Raw genomic sequence first — 16,460 nt, forward strand, 5'->3', positions numbered from 1 at the left:
CCATCCAATTATCATCCCACTGCAATTACTTCTACTCTTTCTAAAGTAATGGAGAAATCAATTAACCACCAAGTCTTAAACTACCTAGAAACCTTCCGTCTGATTAACGATCGCCAGCATGGATTCCGTCAGTGTCGATCCACTGGTGATATTCTGGCTTATGTTACCCATTTATGGAATAATTCAATGGAAAGGTTCGGTGAAACACAAGCAGTTGCTCTTGACATATCAAAGGCTTTCGATCATGTTTGGCTTAAGTCTTCTAAACAAGCTTCCATCTTATGGTTTGTCAACTGTTTTTTGTAATTGTTTATCCAGTTTTCTCTCTGATCGCTCACTGAGGGTGATGGTAGATGGCTCTCTGTCTTCTAACTTCTGCACTAATGCCGGTGTCCCCCATGGTTCAGTTCTTTTTCCCACTCTTTTCCTCTTGTATATTAATGACCTTCTTCCATTGACTGGAGGTCCTATCCCTAGTTTTGTCGATGATAGCACATTGCATTCCACTTTCCATTTTGAGAAACCTTGCCCTGCTCAATCAGCTTCAACTTCTCGAAAATCTGCTACCAGTTCCTTAAATTCCGATCTCCAGGTAATTCTCCAGTGGAGCAAAGACAATTTAGTTGATTTCAATCCTTCTAAAACTCAGTCTTGTCTTATATCTCGCAAAAAGGATTGTTCTGCTTCTATGCTTATTGGTGACACTCCAATTTCTAGGCAAAATGATATATCTCTTTTGGGGATTACCCGACTTCTAATCTCTCTTGGCACAAGCATATTACAAATATTGCTTCCTCTGCATTTAAAAAACTTGGTTTTCTCTTTGGCTCTCGGTGTTACTTTTCTTCCAAACAGCTGTTCACTCTTTACAAATCGCATATCTGCCCTACCATGGAATATTGTTGCCCCCAAAACCTCTCTCAGGTTTCTTGATTCCGTTCAGAAGAGGGCAGTAGGTTAATTAATGATTCATCTCTAACAGAGTCTCTCCACTCGCTCTCTCATAGACGTACTGTTTCTGCTGCATGCCTCTTCTACAGATATTTCCACGGGCACTGTTCTTCTGAATTGGCTTCTATAATTCTCACTCTCTCTCTTTCAAAACAGTCCGAACACGTGCGCCACCAGCCAACATCCATTTACTGTCCAACTTCAAACTCACAGAACCAACTTTTCATCTTCCTCGTTTATTCATTCAACTGCCGTTTTCTGGAATAACCTTCCTTCATACATATTTCCTGAAAATTACAGTCTACAGAAGTTCAAGTCCAATGTCAACAAATACGGTACTAAGTACTATAAGTATCTCTCGTGTTTGGGGTTTACATTAAAAAAAAAAAAATTATAAATATATATAAATTATCCGTGAGCACCTATAAACTAGCCCCTTTAGGTTACTGAAATAAATAACAAAGTCGTCCCCTCCAAAAAAAAAAAATTACAAAATAGGTAATGCTATTTTCGGCCTTTTCAAAAAACGAATTTACACCACTTAGTAAATGCAGTTAATGTTATACTTATTAAAAAGATTTACATTTACATATAAATGTATATTTACATATATTTAAATACGTCATTTACATATATTTAAAAATTTAGACTACGCTACGACAGACTGGTTCGTAATTTCTTTTAACTTCTTGCAATGGCAGTTTTACCTTTTAAAAGCAATGCGAAACATGTTTCCAGGACGTCTATTTCTACTAATAGGGTAGTAGGCGCACCAACAGGCCAATACTGCATTACAAATAATAATAATTAAAAAAAAAAAAAATGAAAACTCAAGAAACTTCTCAGCATACTACAGATCAAAATGTTGTGCACATGTTTCGAAATGGTGCAGTTTTAAGATTGACTGGCCAACTTTTATCATAACCCGGGTGCTCCCGAATTAAATTAAAACTGGAAACGCGTATGGCAAACTGCTTGAGTAAAATAATCTTAGGAAAGTGAATTAAACTGAAAATTAAACGCTGAGTAAAAAGGCCATTTGGGGGGGGGTTCAGAATCGACTCGTTTTAAATTTAAAATTCCATTTTATTGCTAACACAGCTACAGCAGTAAATTAGTTGCATTCTTTCATTAAAAAAAGTATTCTGTTCTCCATTTCCGGAACAAGAAACGTTCATAAACGACGAACGAAGTCATTTCCGCTCCATTCCGGAAACGCCATCTTGCATTTCACTGCAGTCCAAGAACAACCTGAGGATAGAATTAGCAAACAAGTAAAGCTGAAGAGCTTGTCTACGACTCTTATTTACCTGCTTGGAAATATTTTTTTTAGTCTTTACGGGAGCATCTAATTCCTTAGAGAATCGCTATTACCATCTGTTAATTCCTTACCCGACTTCATACTAAACCATTCTCAAGTAGCTATAATATGCAGCTCATTAATTTCGTGTTTCAAAGAAATATCAGTCATACGTTTCTTGAAACAAGATATATAAAATTTGCTTATCTTGTTTTTTTACAAAACCAGCTGATTTGACCTTAAGATAATTTCGTAGTAGTGTTGCAATATACATTAAAACAAGTCTCCTGACTACAAGTGCATCAAATAAATAATTGCATTTTAATTTTTTCAACATCCATTCCCCCACCCCGAATGCACTTGATTGAGTACGTGATTCCTTTTAATTAAAAAAATATATATAGAAAAAAGTTAAATGCACAGTAACGATAGGCAGCTTACACAAAGTATACTGTATTAACAATCGTTTTTATTTATTTACATACTATCCCTACTTCCGGTGATAATTTATTTATTATTATTTTATTTTTTTTTTTTCTGTTTCACATGACGCGATTTATACTCCTGTAATTTCCAAACTCATAAATCGCTTGGATATCACCTGTATAATTTAACACTTATAATCATTACAATGAAACATTAAGATAAAATTAGGCTAATTTGTTATTTAGCAATAAAATGGCTGCCAGAAAAAACACTTCACGTTATACAATATTCCTGTTTAAAATAAGTTTTCATATTAAGCCACCACAATGAGAGTTCATCACGAACGCGATTGTGAAAAGGAATTGAAACAAATGACACGGCTTTTTTCTTCTTTCTCGATCACAAAGTTCGCACACAGCTCTTGGACTGGTTTCCTTTTTTTTTTTTTTTTTTTTTTTTTTGTGACAAATAGGTATAGCAATTGTACTTCAAAATACTCAAAACAATTGTAAAATTCTCCTAGTTTTTACATCCAGGCACAAATGACAAATCCACTATTACATTATACACTTATTAATACTGCAAATTTAAGCTTCTAGAACAAAGAACGCGTCGTAGTGAATCCAATATATGAAGAACCATCCTTGCAATGCACTTTGGTATCTCAATAGCATTACATCGATCGAATGAAAAGCGATCGATGTTCGAGCATCAGGGCCAGCTTGAAAAATTTCGTCATCCATTAAGAATTTTTGACGATGCCACAGAGTTAACACAGCAAAAATTGGGCGTTCTCTGCAAAAATTAAATTTGACACTTTTTTTAATATCCGAAAACTGGGGGCTGGATTAAAAAACTTAGTCCTCTTCACATAACTCGATATTCATAATTTTACCATTTATTTTATGAGTATGACAAATATCAACAGAATTAAAACTGACACTTGAATATACAAAATAAAATTGTCCAATTAATATTTTAAAAAGTATAGCTCTATGATAGCTGAAAACCGTGAATCAGTACAAGAATTCTATTTTCAAGACTAGTTTTCCCCTTTGTGCACTTACCCCTCCATTCTTACGCATCACGTGCTACTTCCTTCCCCCTCCCTCCAGCCACAATGGAAACGACCACAGCTGAGTGGTGACAACAATCCGCATTACAGCTCTGACGCACTGTGAACTAATCCCCGACCTGTTTGATCCATAAGAACTCAAAGACGTGCCTTGTGCTTATTTTGAAAGATCCTGAGGCTTTGTGAGAATGAATATTCTTTTTCTTTCACATCAACCCAACTCCATTTTCCATTCAAATAACGAATAAAACATATTAAAATCCATATTATATATTTGAGGGAGGCTCCTCTCAACTCTTTCACAAAATTAACTCTTTATAGCATTTTCAGAAAACCTTTATCATCTGAAATTAGATTAACGAATAAATTAGAATGGCGTGTCTGATTATTTTAATTAATTACATACGTAAAATGGCTAATCGTACAATAAATAAAATAAAATTAGCTTCGTCATTACAGCAGACGACTAGATGTCACACGATGATGGAATAAACACTAACAGAAACTGACACAATATTCTGGCACTTTTGGTTTATCAATCATGGCCGCTATCGTCTGCAAGTACGACTGACACAACAAAAAAGGAAAAACAGTTCCTTCCGTGCCAAGCTCTTCCAAGGGTTTCTATTTTCGTGCAAGAATCCTATTTTCCTAAATGCATCTCAATATAATCGCATGTAAATAAACAGTCGGATAATTAAAGACTGGTGTATCAAAATATACAGTAATCTATCCAGATTATCTGCCTAGCCAACAGAAAATCCATTGCCGAATATGTTTTTTTTTTTCTTCTTTTTTGTTTTACTGACAGCGAAATCCATTCACAGAGAAACAATGTTCCTTTGAAAAATCACTTCAAGGCTATGCACTGTCTGTATCTCTCACTGAACATCTAATTGGCACTTGTCCAGCACACCGATTCTGTCTGCACCAAGAGACAAGTGAATGGTTTTAAGGCTCTGAAAATAAGACTTGTAGACATCAGATGTCTCGCACACAGTTCATACTGATATGAGGGCAATTCTTCCATAATAATTACAAACTTGCGAGAAAGACTGAGGCGGAACACAGCAGCCCTCACTAATAATGAATTTTTTTGGCGCGTTTCAATAAATTATTAAATTAAGCCAAAATTTATTTTAATTATTAACTGCTATAACAAACAGAGTTTTGAAAATGTTATATATATATATATACACCCAGACTGAAATTTCTTTTACTATTGGATGGGAAATCACCATATGCACAGACCAGTAAAATGCGGGTAGACAGCTGACCCGAAAAATGCAATGTTCCATGATGCAAACTTGGATAAAACACACATTCATGGCTGAAGGTCGCCACCCATTTGGCATTCACGAATAGCTCAACAACAACCCTAGAGGTTACAGTTACACTGAGTCGTCCTTGGGCCTTAAATCCCACTAAGCTGCTTTAGTGCACCCGCTCCCGTACTGTATTTTCTATTAGGAGGGCTGTCGATGCGAGCAACTTTACTCAAACAGCACAAAAATGTGGCTTCACTGTTTCTTGGAGCGCATTAGTGATGTCATTAAAAATTCGCTGTGGCTGAATTCTCTTTTAATCAAGCCTGTATGAAAAACACTCACTGATTTCAAAGGTAAAAAGTTGTAGTCACTGTACAACCTACAGTGTGAATACTTGGCCTTAGAAAATGCGTGCGCACTAATTTTAATAAAGTAGTATATTTTCCGGGCCAAAGAGAAACTGAATGTTCTTAGAATATTTCCGAAATGGCAAATGAACGACGCGAAAAATTGGCACGACAGGAAATTAACGACATGCTAAAAGTCTACGATAAGAAAAAACGCAATTTATCATACTGCCTTTAACCTTTTTTGGTTTTTGGTTTAAGGTTAAATCTTAAACCAAAAGTAAATCTTTCGTACTGTCAGATACACATAACCGCCCCCATAATCTTCGTGAAGTTTGCCTTCATATCAACAACACTATACACAATTTTTAAACAGTTGTTTAAATAACTGTTTAAAAATAGACGAATAAATCCGTCCAAGGGTCCTGAATATATTCTTAATTAAGAATGATTCAGCAAAACCATGGCAGCTAGAGCATCGTGAGATACATACTAGAAAGACTGCACATAAGTTGAGCATATTCCTGGATGCGAATAAGCGAAATCGAAAATTGCTAAATAATATAGTCTGAACTATTTTAAAGAGCCAGTTCAGCATTCGCCAGTTAACTAAATAATCTAATCCAATCACTTGGTTTGCTTTAACTGCCAATAATCTTGCCTACATGAAATATCTTAACACTTACCTGCAATTAGGCGGAGGATCAAGGGTGATTTCTGCAAGTTCTTTCTGGATCCTTGAAAGAAAAAGGAAAAAAAAATTTATTACGTCTTGTATATTAAGACAACATCAAGTTGTCAAATTCATGTAAAAATTAACGCAATCACGCATGCAACGTTTTTACACGTTGCATGCGTGATTGAGTTAGTAAACTGTAAAAGTTCTAGCATTAACATCCTACAACGTACTGATGCTAATCCCTGCAAACAACAGCTTTCATTACATTTCGGTTTTTAAAATGGCTGAAAATAAAGAAATATCAACAATTTTGATAAAACTTCATTTGGAAATACTGACATTTACATGTTAAAGATGTTCATGCTTTTTTTAATTAAGAGAACGGAAATTGTCTTTATTTTAATACGATGTTTGCTGACTGAGTTATATTTCGACGTAGCATGCTACTTTCATTTATTTCTCCGGTAGTTAACGGGCAGCTTTAAAATTTCTTCTACTTTTCCTGCTTCCTCTACGTTTAGTTCAAATCCGGCAGTGTAGCGGATATAGGAACCGATCGCATGAACCAAAACGAAAAGCCATGGCAATTTTTTTTATTATTATTATTTATTTATTGCTAGCAGTTTCCGTTTGCTTATTTAACTGAACAGAAACCATGAAACTACGCTAATAATTTAATCATTTAAGGAGTTAAATGATTAATATGTTTAATCTCTTGAAAAAAAAAAAAAGATTGTTTACAACAAAAAAAAAATTCAAAATTATAATTATCATAGCAAAAAAAAAAAAAAACTAAATTTAAGTGGAATTTTCGAAAAATTTGCATTAAAAAACCCTCAACAAAATCAACTCAGAATAGAAACCATCATAATTTCATAACAATTATTTCATCAATAAAACCCTTCGAATTTCAGTGGACAGCAGCTAACGCGTATGAGAAACGATCAATAAGTATTTATCCTCACCCAGAAATATTTGAGTTAGGATAATGTAGATTGGCGTTCGACAGTATAGAGCAGTGGTTTCAACCTTTTTTTTAATAACGGCACCCCTAAGTAATTTATTTTATTTTGCGGCACCCCTACTCAATTTTCTCAATATATATAAAATATTAAAAAATGTTATTTATTACAAAAATATAATTATAAAAATTACATTTCATAATACAAATTATATATATACAGTTTATAATTTTATTGTTTTGTATAGAGGTACTAAGTAAACATCAATTCCAGATCACCACAAAATTAAAAAGATACTGTACACCTTTTTATAATGAAATAAACATATAAATTAAAAAATAATAATAAGTTTAAATAACTTAAACCCAAATTACGTGGCATCCCTGGAATATTGTTGCGGTGCTCTAAGGTGCCGCGGCACCCCGGTTCAACACAACTGGTATACAATGTAGCGGGAATACGCCATAAATTCTTTCATGCCTCTTGAATAGAACTCCACACTTCGGGCAGAAAATCAAGCTTCCACTTCATTAATTACCTCATCAGTCTGAATCTGCAGCCCCGTAATGGTTTCATTCTTTTTGTGAAAGAGGGAGAAGTCTGAAGGTGACAAGTCGGAAGAATAAGGTGGGTGCTGCACATTTTCAAAAGCTACAACTGATTGCAAAGTCCACTGTGAGAGCAGGAGCAATGGCGGCTAGGAGGTGGACACCTTTGGACAGCTTCCTGCGTCTCTTAAACTTGATAGTCTCACTTAACTTTCCCAGTAAGTTTCTGTAGTACTCCCCACTGATGCTATTGCCTATTCGGAAGTAATCTGTTAAGGATAACTGCAGAGTCCCAAAAGACTGACAGCAAGACCTGGTTGGCAGACAGTTGAACCTCGACTTTTTTGGAGGTTGGTGAAGATGAATGTTTCCGTTGTTTGCTCATCTGTATTATTATTTTCTTAGTCATAGTGAACCCACATCATCATCCATCGCCACAAGTCGGCCAAAAAAAAATCATCTAAATTCTTTCTACAAAGCTACAACAATTGTGAGGGAATACTATTTCCCATGGAGCTTTTAGGGCGGTATCAACAATCTCGGAACCCATCAGGCTGCCACTTTAGACATGTCTGTTTCGGGATAGCTGTTCCACTTTAGCTGCAATGGTAGGGTTTGTGGCTGGGACGAGTCTTCCTTCTCTTAGGTCATCGTGCACACTGCTTCGCCCAAACCCGAAACGTTTTTGTCCAATTTCTCATACTGATATGATGGGCAACCTTCCCTATATACAGCTCTCAAATCCTCGTGGATTTGTTTTAATCTTTGCTTTGCAAATGAAGAAATTTTATAACAGGTAGAACCTTAACTTTGACTAGCGCACTACCTCTTGCTGTATTCATAGCTCTAGTTCAGAACTGATGGATCTAAAAAAAACAAAATAATTATACATTACCTTAAGAGACTTAGTAGTATATACTTACGTAATATCAAATATTTCTAAGTGAGGGTAAATACTTATGGACAGCTCCTCGTAATTCGATAAATAGACAATCACGTCCAGTCACTCGACTTAAAGTGACGCTTGACCTGCTAGATACATGGAAGGGAGGCAACTCTACTCTAAAATATCCGTGTGTTAGAACTTTTGTTTTTCTCCCTTTTAATTTATTTATTACCTCTGTTTTTATTTTTCCAATATTAGCTACTCGGCTCTGGAGTTTTCGTGATTGGGAGAAAAATAATTTCGCGGAAGGGAGCAATTAGTATTAGAAGAAACGTGTTTAACCAAAATAAAACGAGAATAATCAAATATCTGATATCATTACAAGAAATTCGGACACAAACACAAGCTCAACTTAGATTTTCTAAACATAAAACAAAAAAAAAAAAAAAAAAAAAAAAAAACAGATTCTCTTAGTACGTACAAGAGAATTTGTATTAATGTAGAAACAAGTCAGGTACAAACGCGAAAATGCTTCACGGGTACAAGGTGTTACGGGGTGCCATGTTCTAGTCTAAAATGTTTTTATTTAGATATAGGCTGGTACAAAGTGTGGGACCGGTTGCGATGTACCTACGCACCCACCCAGATCCAAAGCTGATTACTGGTCCCATATAGGAAAATTACTCCACAATATTCAAGAAAACAGAGGCTTTTGCTATCTTTCTCTCTTTCTTACTTCTTTTATTTATTTTATTTTTTAAAAATTACAATACGGTTTCTTCTTTTATGTTTTAATGAAAACATTGTGTGGTGACAACTTTTCATATTTTTATTTAAAGTTGTCAAATACAAACTCAGACAGTTAAGCCAAGTTTGATGAATACAGTACTAAATTCTTGCCATTAGGGTACATCCAAGCTCCAGCAATTAAGTGATCCCACTTAAGTACTGCTAGTATAACTTAATATGTATAATAAATAAATGTTTAACATATCAATACATGTTACATATTGATATAATGGTTGCGATATATCACGATATGGTTTTAAATATAGTCGAAGTCCTCTTAAGTGACTTCCGGTTACCGACGCTCTCCTTCCTCTTTAAAAAATATTGTCTGATGCCCATGACACTGGTCCGGTATGACTGGAGATAGCGTAGTACACTGAAACGACAGAAGTCATGAGGTACCTGGGCAACGCGACGCTGTCACCGTTCTCGCTAGTGGACGAACCCACCTCATGTTGTTTATTTGTTATTTGGTTTTTAGGAGCATTAGCAACTAAGGCCATATTGCTCCGGGATATGCGGTGGTCATTCCCTGACCTTTCCGCATCCTCCGTATTTGGTGGTGACGGGCTCGAACCCCGGTCTAATCAAGAAGCGTGTGCTATGCACTGCTGCTCCTTCCCACCTGGCTACGGAGGCGCCAACCCACCTCATGGCAAGTATATAAGTATATTGCCCTCACGTATACGGTAATTCGATGTCAGTATGGATAAACGTCGTGAGTTAACCGATTTTGAAAGAGAGATGATGCCCAACGCATGGATTACTTTATCGCGGAGGTGGTACAGAAATTGCACTATCCCCGTTCCACAGTATCGGGAACACGCCATTTCTGGAATAACATCTCATCGTGGACAGAACAGTGCGAGAAGAAAAGTGGTAGACGAACGGAGCCGTCAGTCTGTCGCGCATTGTTTCAGCCAACCGGAGAGAGAGACAGTGGCACAAATCACCGCCAACTTCGATGAGGGAGGTGCCAGAAACGTCCCCACCAAGACCATGAAGCGATCATTAGCCGCAATAGGTTATGGGAGCCGCCGACCCACCACACTCCCATTGCTAAAACCACGACACAGGACTCTATGCCTCAACTGGGAAAAAGAACATCGGCACTGGACCCTGGATGATTGGAGACAGGTCTCCTGGTCCGAGGAGTCCCGTTTCCACTTATTTCGAGCGGGCTGGAGAGTGCGTATCTGGCGGAAACCGCACGAAGCTATGCACCCGTCATGCCAACAAGGAACTGTTCAGGTGGGTGGACGGTCGGTAATATTGCGTGTTCAACTGGCACACGTTGGGACCTCTGCTACGTGTAGACGCATTTCTGGACGGTTCAGGTTATGTGTCCTTGCAGACCATCTGCATCCCTTCATGGTCATCGTGCACCCACAGGGCAATGGCTTCTTCCAGTAGGACAATACGCCTCCCCCACAGAGTCGTGGTGACTAGAACACGGCTCGAAGAGCATTCCGCAGATTTTATCATCATGGAATGGCCTCCCCATTCACTGGACATGAACCTTTGGAGCATTTTTGGGATGTTGTGGAAAGGTCCGTTCAAGCTTTGGATACTCCGTCCAGGAATGTGATGGAATTATGGACAGCAGTGCAGCAAGCATGGATGGAAATACCCGTAGAATACTTTCGTGAACTAGTGGACTCGATGCGTCGCCATGTGACTGCCCTTATCCGGGCGAAATATGGGCCTACTTGTTACTAGGTAGGTATCCCATGATTTCTGTCCACTCAGTGTACACTACGCTCTACTAAGCTGTCTGCTTCCCGAACCGCATTTACAATAGTAAAGTTATTTGTTATTGTAATTACAGTACGTAATTTAATTGAAGATTGTGCAAATTAATGAAATATCGACAAGAAAAGAGTTGCTGTTTCTATGAAAACTAAGCTGGATGTTCGGGAAAGAAGTCGTTAAAGGCAAATCTCAAAAAAAATTGCTATTGAATTTGATGTGGCCAAGACAACTGTAAAGGACAGAAAAAAATCCTAAAAAGATCTAGGATTCGGCACTGTTTGTTTCACAAAAGTCATTAAGTTCTCGCTTCCCTTGAAAAAAAATAACCAAAATTAGAGATAGTATACAATGCATTATTGCTATGGTTTATGCAAGAAAGACAGCACGGAATTGCAGCGGACCAATAAAAGTAGCAAAGGCCTTGGTCTGTCGTCAAAAGATTAATGGTGCAGAAAGTTTTATAGCAAGTGACGGATGGCTTGGACATTAGAAAAAAAATGTCGTATTCATTTATTAAGTATTAGAGGGAAGAAATTATCCGCTAATCAGCTTAAAAATTTACAGATTTCAGGTCATTTATCAACAGAGAATTCATTGGAGAACTACAATATGGAAGAAACAGGTCTAAATTATAAGATGATACTACGATGGCAAAAAAGCGGAGCCTGCAGCACCATGATGTAAAAAAATCCAAAGAGAATCACGTAGCCGCCTGCAGCAATGCAACTGGAACTCACAAATTGCCTCTTTTTATTGTTAGCAAATAAATCCTAGACATAATAAAAGTAAATTGTTCATCTTTACCAGTTTATTAAACAATTACGAAAATCAGAATAGACCGCAGTATTGTTCAAAGAGGTGGGTTTTTTTTTTTTTTTTTTCTTGAATTTGTACCTTCTGTAAAGAAACATGGAGAAAATGAACTTCCCTGAAAAGGCTATTCTCTTTCTGGATAACGCTGCTTCATATCCCAGTTGTGAAGAACACAAAGCAGGAGACATAAAGGTCAATTATATTCAGTTTTAACCACTGAATATAACTTGATCCAGCCTATGGATCAAAGGGTTATAGATGTCTAAAGAGACGACATAAACAAAAAATTGAGTTCAGCTTTGATAAAAATAGAAGCCGCGTCTTATAGAATCGTTAAATGTCATTAACATCAAAGATATGTTTACAATATAGAACTAGCATGGAACGAAATTCCACGTTCAACGTTTACTAAATCTTAGAGAAAACTTTGGCCCAAGGTTGATAACGCTGACGAAAGTCCTAAACTAGAAGTTATTTTGTTAGCTGATTTCAGACAAAATTGAAAGTTCTAATTATTTACAGTAAGAAGACATAGAATAATGGATTCAACCAAATCGGTGACGATTCTTTAGAAAATGAAATTGTGAACGATACAGAAATCGTACACACCGTGACGGAGACAGCTGAATCTAAATATGAAGAAAAGATTAAATCGAATCCAGGGACAAAATTTCTCATGCAGCAACCAAAAACGCGTCACATTATATTCAACGACAGCCTAATTCGACAATTAACGATGTGATATTTATTTTAAAAAGTGGGATGGAATATACTGCAAAATGTCACATTTTCATAAAATTACTGATTTTATGAAAATTAATGTACATATGTTTTAAGTGAAAATAAAATTCTTAAGTGAGTTTATCTATTTATTATTATTTATTTATTTATTATTATTTATATATATAATTATTCTTTTGTATTATGATGGTTCAATTCGCATTTTATTTTTAATATTCTATTATAGTAGTTTTATTTAATTTCTTTCTAGCTTTTTTATATTTTTTTATTTATTTATTTTTTTTTTTTTTTTTGTGATTCCCCGCTTTAATCAACTATTTCACTTATCTGAACAACTACCAGTCCCGATCACACTGCATAAGTAAGTTAGTTTTAGGATAGGGCGGCTCCTAGAACGTTAGTTTAACTCCGCCTTGTTTCACAAATAAATAAAAGCTATTTAACATTAACTAAATCTTCACATTTAGCAGTAACAAAGACAAAGTTATCAGCAGCCAATACTTGATCCCCAAAATAGAGGACAAAATTGCAATATACTATTAACTGAACATTTTAAATTTAAATTTTAAAAAAAGTTGTAATAACTTCTTTAAATTTAACATTACTGAAATTACTTACAACTTTAAAATACAAGTAGATACAGATAGATATATGACTACTAACAAAATGAGTGCTGAAAATCAAGGCGAAATTTGATTTTAACAATGCATCTAACCTTAATACAATTGCACAACCATAAACGCCTACATCCTTTATACACCTAATCCAGCAGCTGAATTGAGTGCATGGTAAGATGAAATATACAGTTATTTACAAGAGGTAAAATCCACTTAAAGTTTATGATGCTGGAAAGTGTTCCTGGCAAAAGTCTGCAAAGACCAATAAGAGCAGGCATCCTGAATGAGTAGATATTCATTGCCTGGAGCAAAACTGTTCGCGACGATCTGTTTATTGAGGATCCTAATTCCTCCCTAAAGTCATCATACAAAGGACAATGATACAATATGTGCTCCCAGCTCTCGCTATCTCCACAGCTAGCGGAGATGGGGGAACCCCTGGTGCCGTCTGACACAAAAACACACCTCCACAGCTACGGATATAACCACGGATATTTAATGATCATGGATCCAAAACCAAGAAGAGAATTTCAGTTCTCCTAAACGGACGGGACTCAATCCCATGTATGGCTCTCTAGAAATGACCAAGTAGAACCACTATTGACTCGGACCAGTTCTGACTCAGACAACTGGACATTACCTAGAAGGTGCAGTCCTGACTCTTCATCGACCGGACTGCAACCTCTGCATCTACGCCCTATTGGCGATCTGGGCCAGCTCGCTTGTCTGGCATGAAGGTAAAGTGCAGCCATTATCAACCCACTGCAGGATGGAAGCCTCCTCAACAATTCATGCTGAGGGAAATGGACCATAATCTGCCGCGCTGGTCCATTGCGGGTTGGCAGATCGACCGTATTCAGCAGTCAGGGGCTTGAACCCAGGTCTACTCAAAGAGCGTGTGCTACTGCACCCCTGCTCCTGACCACTCGGCTACGGAGGGAATACTTTTTTCCAATCCCCGCCGGGGGAAGACGGCTTGCTGTCCCCTCTTCCCTTCTTTTCTCTCTGGTGGGGCATGGGCACACCCCATTGTGAACTGGAGCTGTCTTCCCTATCGGCTCCATATTTCTGTCTATTTTCCCCAGCTACACTCCCTGCATGCAAGTGAACGCCCCACACAACCTAAACTGAACAAACTAAAATCAATTTCGCCCATCGTTTGGCTTTCCTCCTAGCGCTTCCCCACTGTACGATCGCATCAATTTTTTTTTTTTTTTAGGTACTAGCCACTGAAATCTCAGGAAATTAGGTGGCAGGACCTGCCAGAGTGAACGATATACTACTGGGTACATGGTCTGCCTCCACGGGGCAAAGTCGGGCCTCAACAGGTGTACATGACATTACACATATACAGAGTCCATACATTTAAATCTCTGGCATTTCCAGTCAACTGGTACACCCACAGTGTAAACTACGCGGAGATGGGGGATACCCCTGGTTCCGTTTGACTCTAAACACACTTTACTTTCTCCACAGCTACACAAGTCCGTTCTGAAAAGACTGAACTGAAAAAGTTTCTGGTTCAAGGATCCATGCCCAGTTATGATGTAAGACGAGTAGATGTCAAGTGAAAACCAACAATTTTGCTTCTTATTAATAAGAAAGGAAATCTCAGGGATTAATGTTCTTATCACCAGCTCTGCTGTAGTAGTATCCCAACGGGTCTGCCAAATGTTCACACATTCATTCCAGCAAACGAGATCGTTCTTTTTTAACATCCATCTGTAAATTTAACGTTATGCCCAAAAAGTCAATAGGTATTCTCTTTTTGATACAGTAACAAAGACCCCTGTAAGCCACATAAAGATCCAGAGGCATTTGGCCAGCTATAACCTGCAGAGCCACCATAGAAACAGTTCTGCACGTTCTCGGCATAGACAACAGCATAGTTCTCTGAAGCGAGGCAAGTTTTTTTTTTATATATCTGAATAATTCCCACCTTATGAAACCATACACCAGTTGCATAAATTACCATGGGGAGAAAGACTGTATTATAACAGAGTTGCAAAGTTTCCTTGAAAGTCCCGAGTCGGTGCGTGATACTTTCATCAAAGCTCCAGAAAAAAAATCTCCTGATGTTTATTAAGTTTGTGAGATGCGGAAGAAAAGAAAGATTATTGTCAATAATGACACCCAGAAGCTTAGTCTGAGTGACCAATGGAAGTCGGATGTTCATTTATTTTCACTAACGGCTGTCTGTTAACGTTCAGCTTCGCTCCAAAAATCATCATATTAGATTTTTTAGCACTAATCTTAAGTTTGTTCTCTACCGTCCAATGAAAAAGATCCGCCAGGACAATATTAGCTTTCGATTCAAGTGCCAAACAAGTATTTCCCAGACCAAGAATTGTTAGGTCATCGGCGTATGAGATAATTTTTACATCTTCAAATGGTCTTGAAATCCACTAATGCAATATAAGGTTCCATAATTGAGGTGCTAATATAGAGCCCCGAGGGCAACCCATATGATAACGATGAAAGTGTATTGCAATTTCTATTATAAATATGACCTTTTAGAGAGAGAGAGATAAATAACTTAGTAATAACGAAATTTTCAACTTCCAAGGACTTTGAACAAAAAAAAAAAAAAAAAAAAACCAATGTGTTATTGGGTTCACATTATGATATTTTCACGATACCTCCATTTATTCCTATTGGATGCAAAATACGTTTCCACCATCCCTACTCACTCTGAAGTTGCAGAATTTAGAGTCCGCCTGTTTTCAGAATTTAACCTCCCCCCATCATCAAGGCCGCCATACAGAAACGTGGGCAATTGCGGTCAGATTTATTAGTTGTTCTTTAAGAAAAAAAAAAAGTAATAAAATCTGACTGCAACCGAGGTGTGAATATTTCTGCTGCAGCTGAAAAATACTCACGAATACTTCTACAAAAATACTTCTTTAAACCAGAAACAACCTTATATAAACAGGAGGACACAAAAAAGGTAAGAGGAAACACTTATCCCACACGTTCCCATGTGTGTACGAGGCCTGATGGGAAAAAAAAAAAAAAAAAAAACGAAAGTCTACTCATTACAAAAGAAACAATGGATGTAGTGGCAAAGATGAGTAGGCGAATGAGAAGGAACTGCATTAAGGGTTTTACCAGCTCTATCAAAACGATATGTGTAAACTTTAACATGCAGCGCATGTTCAAGTTCAGATATGTCTTAGGTCCGTGCTACAATCTAATGCAGACTTTCCCAACCAGTGTGCTGCGAAAATTTACATTCAGCCCCACCATAGTTTCCGCTGATGTATAGTTCTCGCTTTCATAGCTCACGATCGGAATAACTGAATACAG

At 37.2% G+C, this 16,460-nt stretch overlaps 1 protein-coding gene across 1 annotated transcript in view; it reads right to left on the bottom strand.

Annotated features, from left to right (window-relative positions):
* The window catches only part of LOC150086665 (ubiquitin-conjugating enzyme E2-24 kDa-like), a 251,835-nt gene that overhangs the window by 207,676 nt on the left and 27,699 nt on the right, over positions 1-16,460 (bottom strand). Inside the window, exon 3 of the mRNA XM_090372670.1 lies at positions 6,054-6,104. Within this exon, the coding sequence (XP_090228796.1) occupies positions 6,054-6,104 (51 nt within the window). The remainder of the gene's footprint in view (positions 1-6,053; positions 6,105-16,460) is intronic.

This window comes from Mastigoproctus giganteus, chromosome 4 (genome assembly GCF_048544385.1).
Source record: "Mastigoproctus giganteus isolate SK-2022 chromosome 4, ASM4854438v1, whole genome shotgun sequence".
NCBI lineage: Eukaryota > Metazoa > Arthropoda > Arachnida > Uropygi > Thelyphonidae > Mastigoproctus > Mastigoproctus giganteus.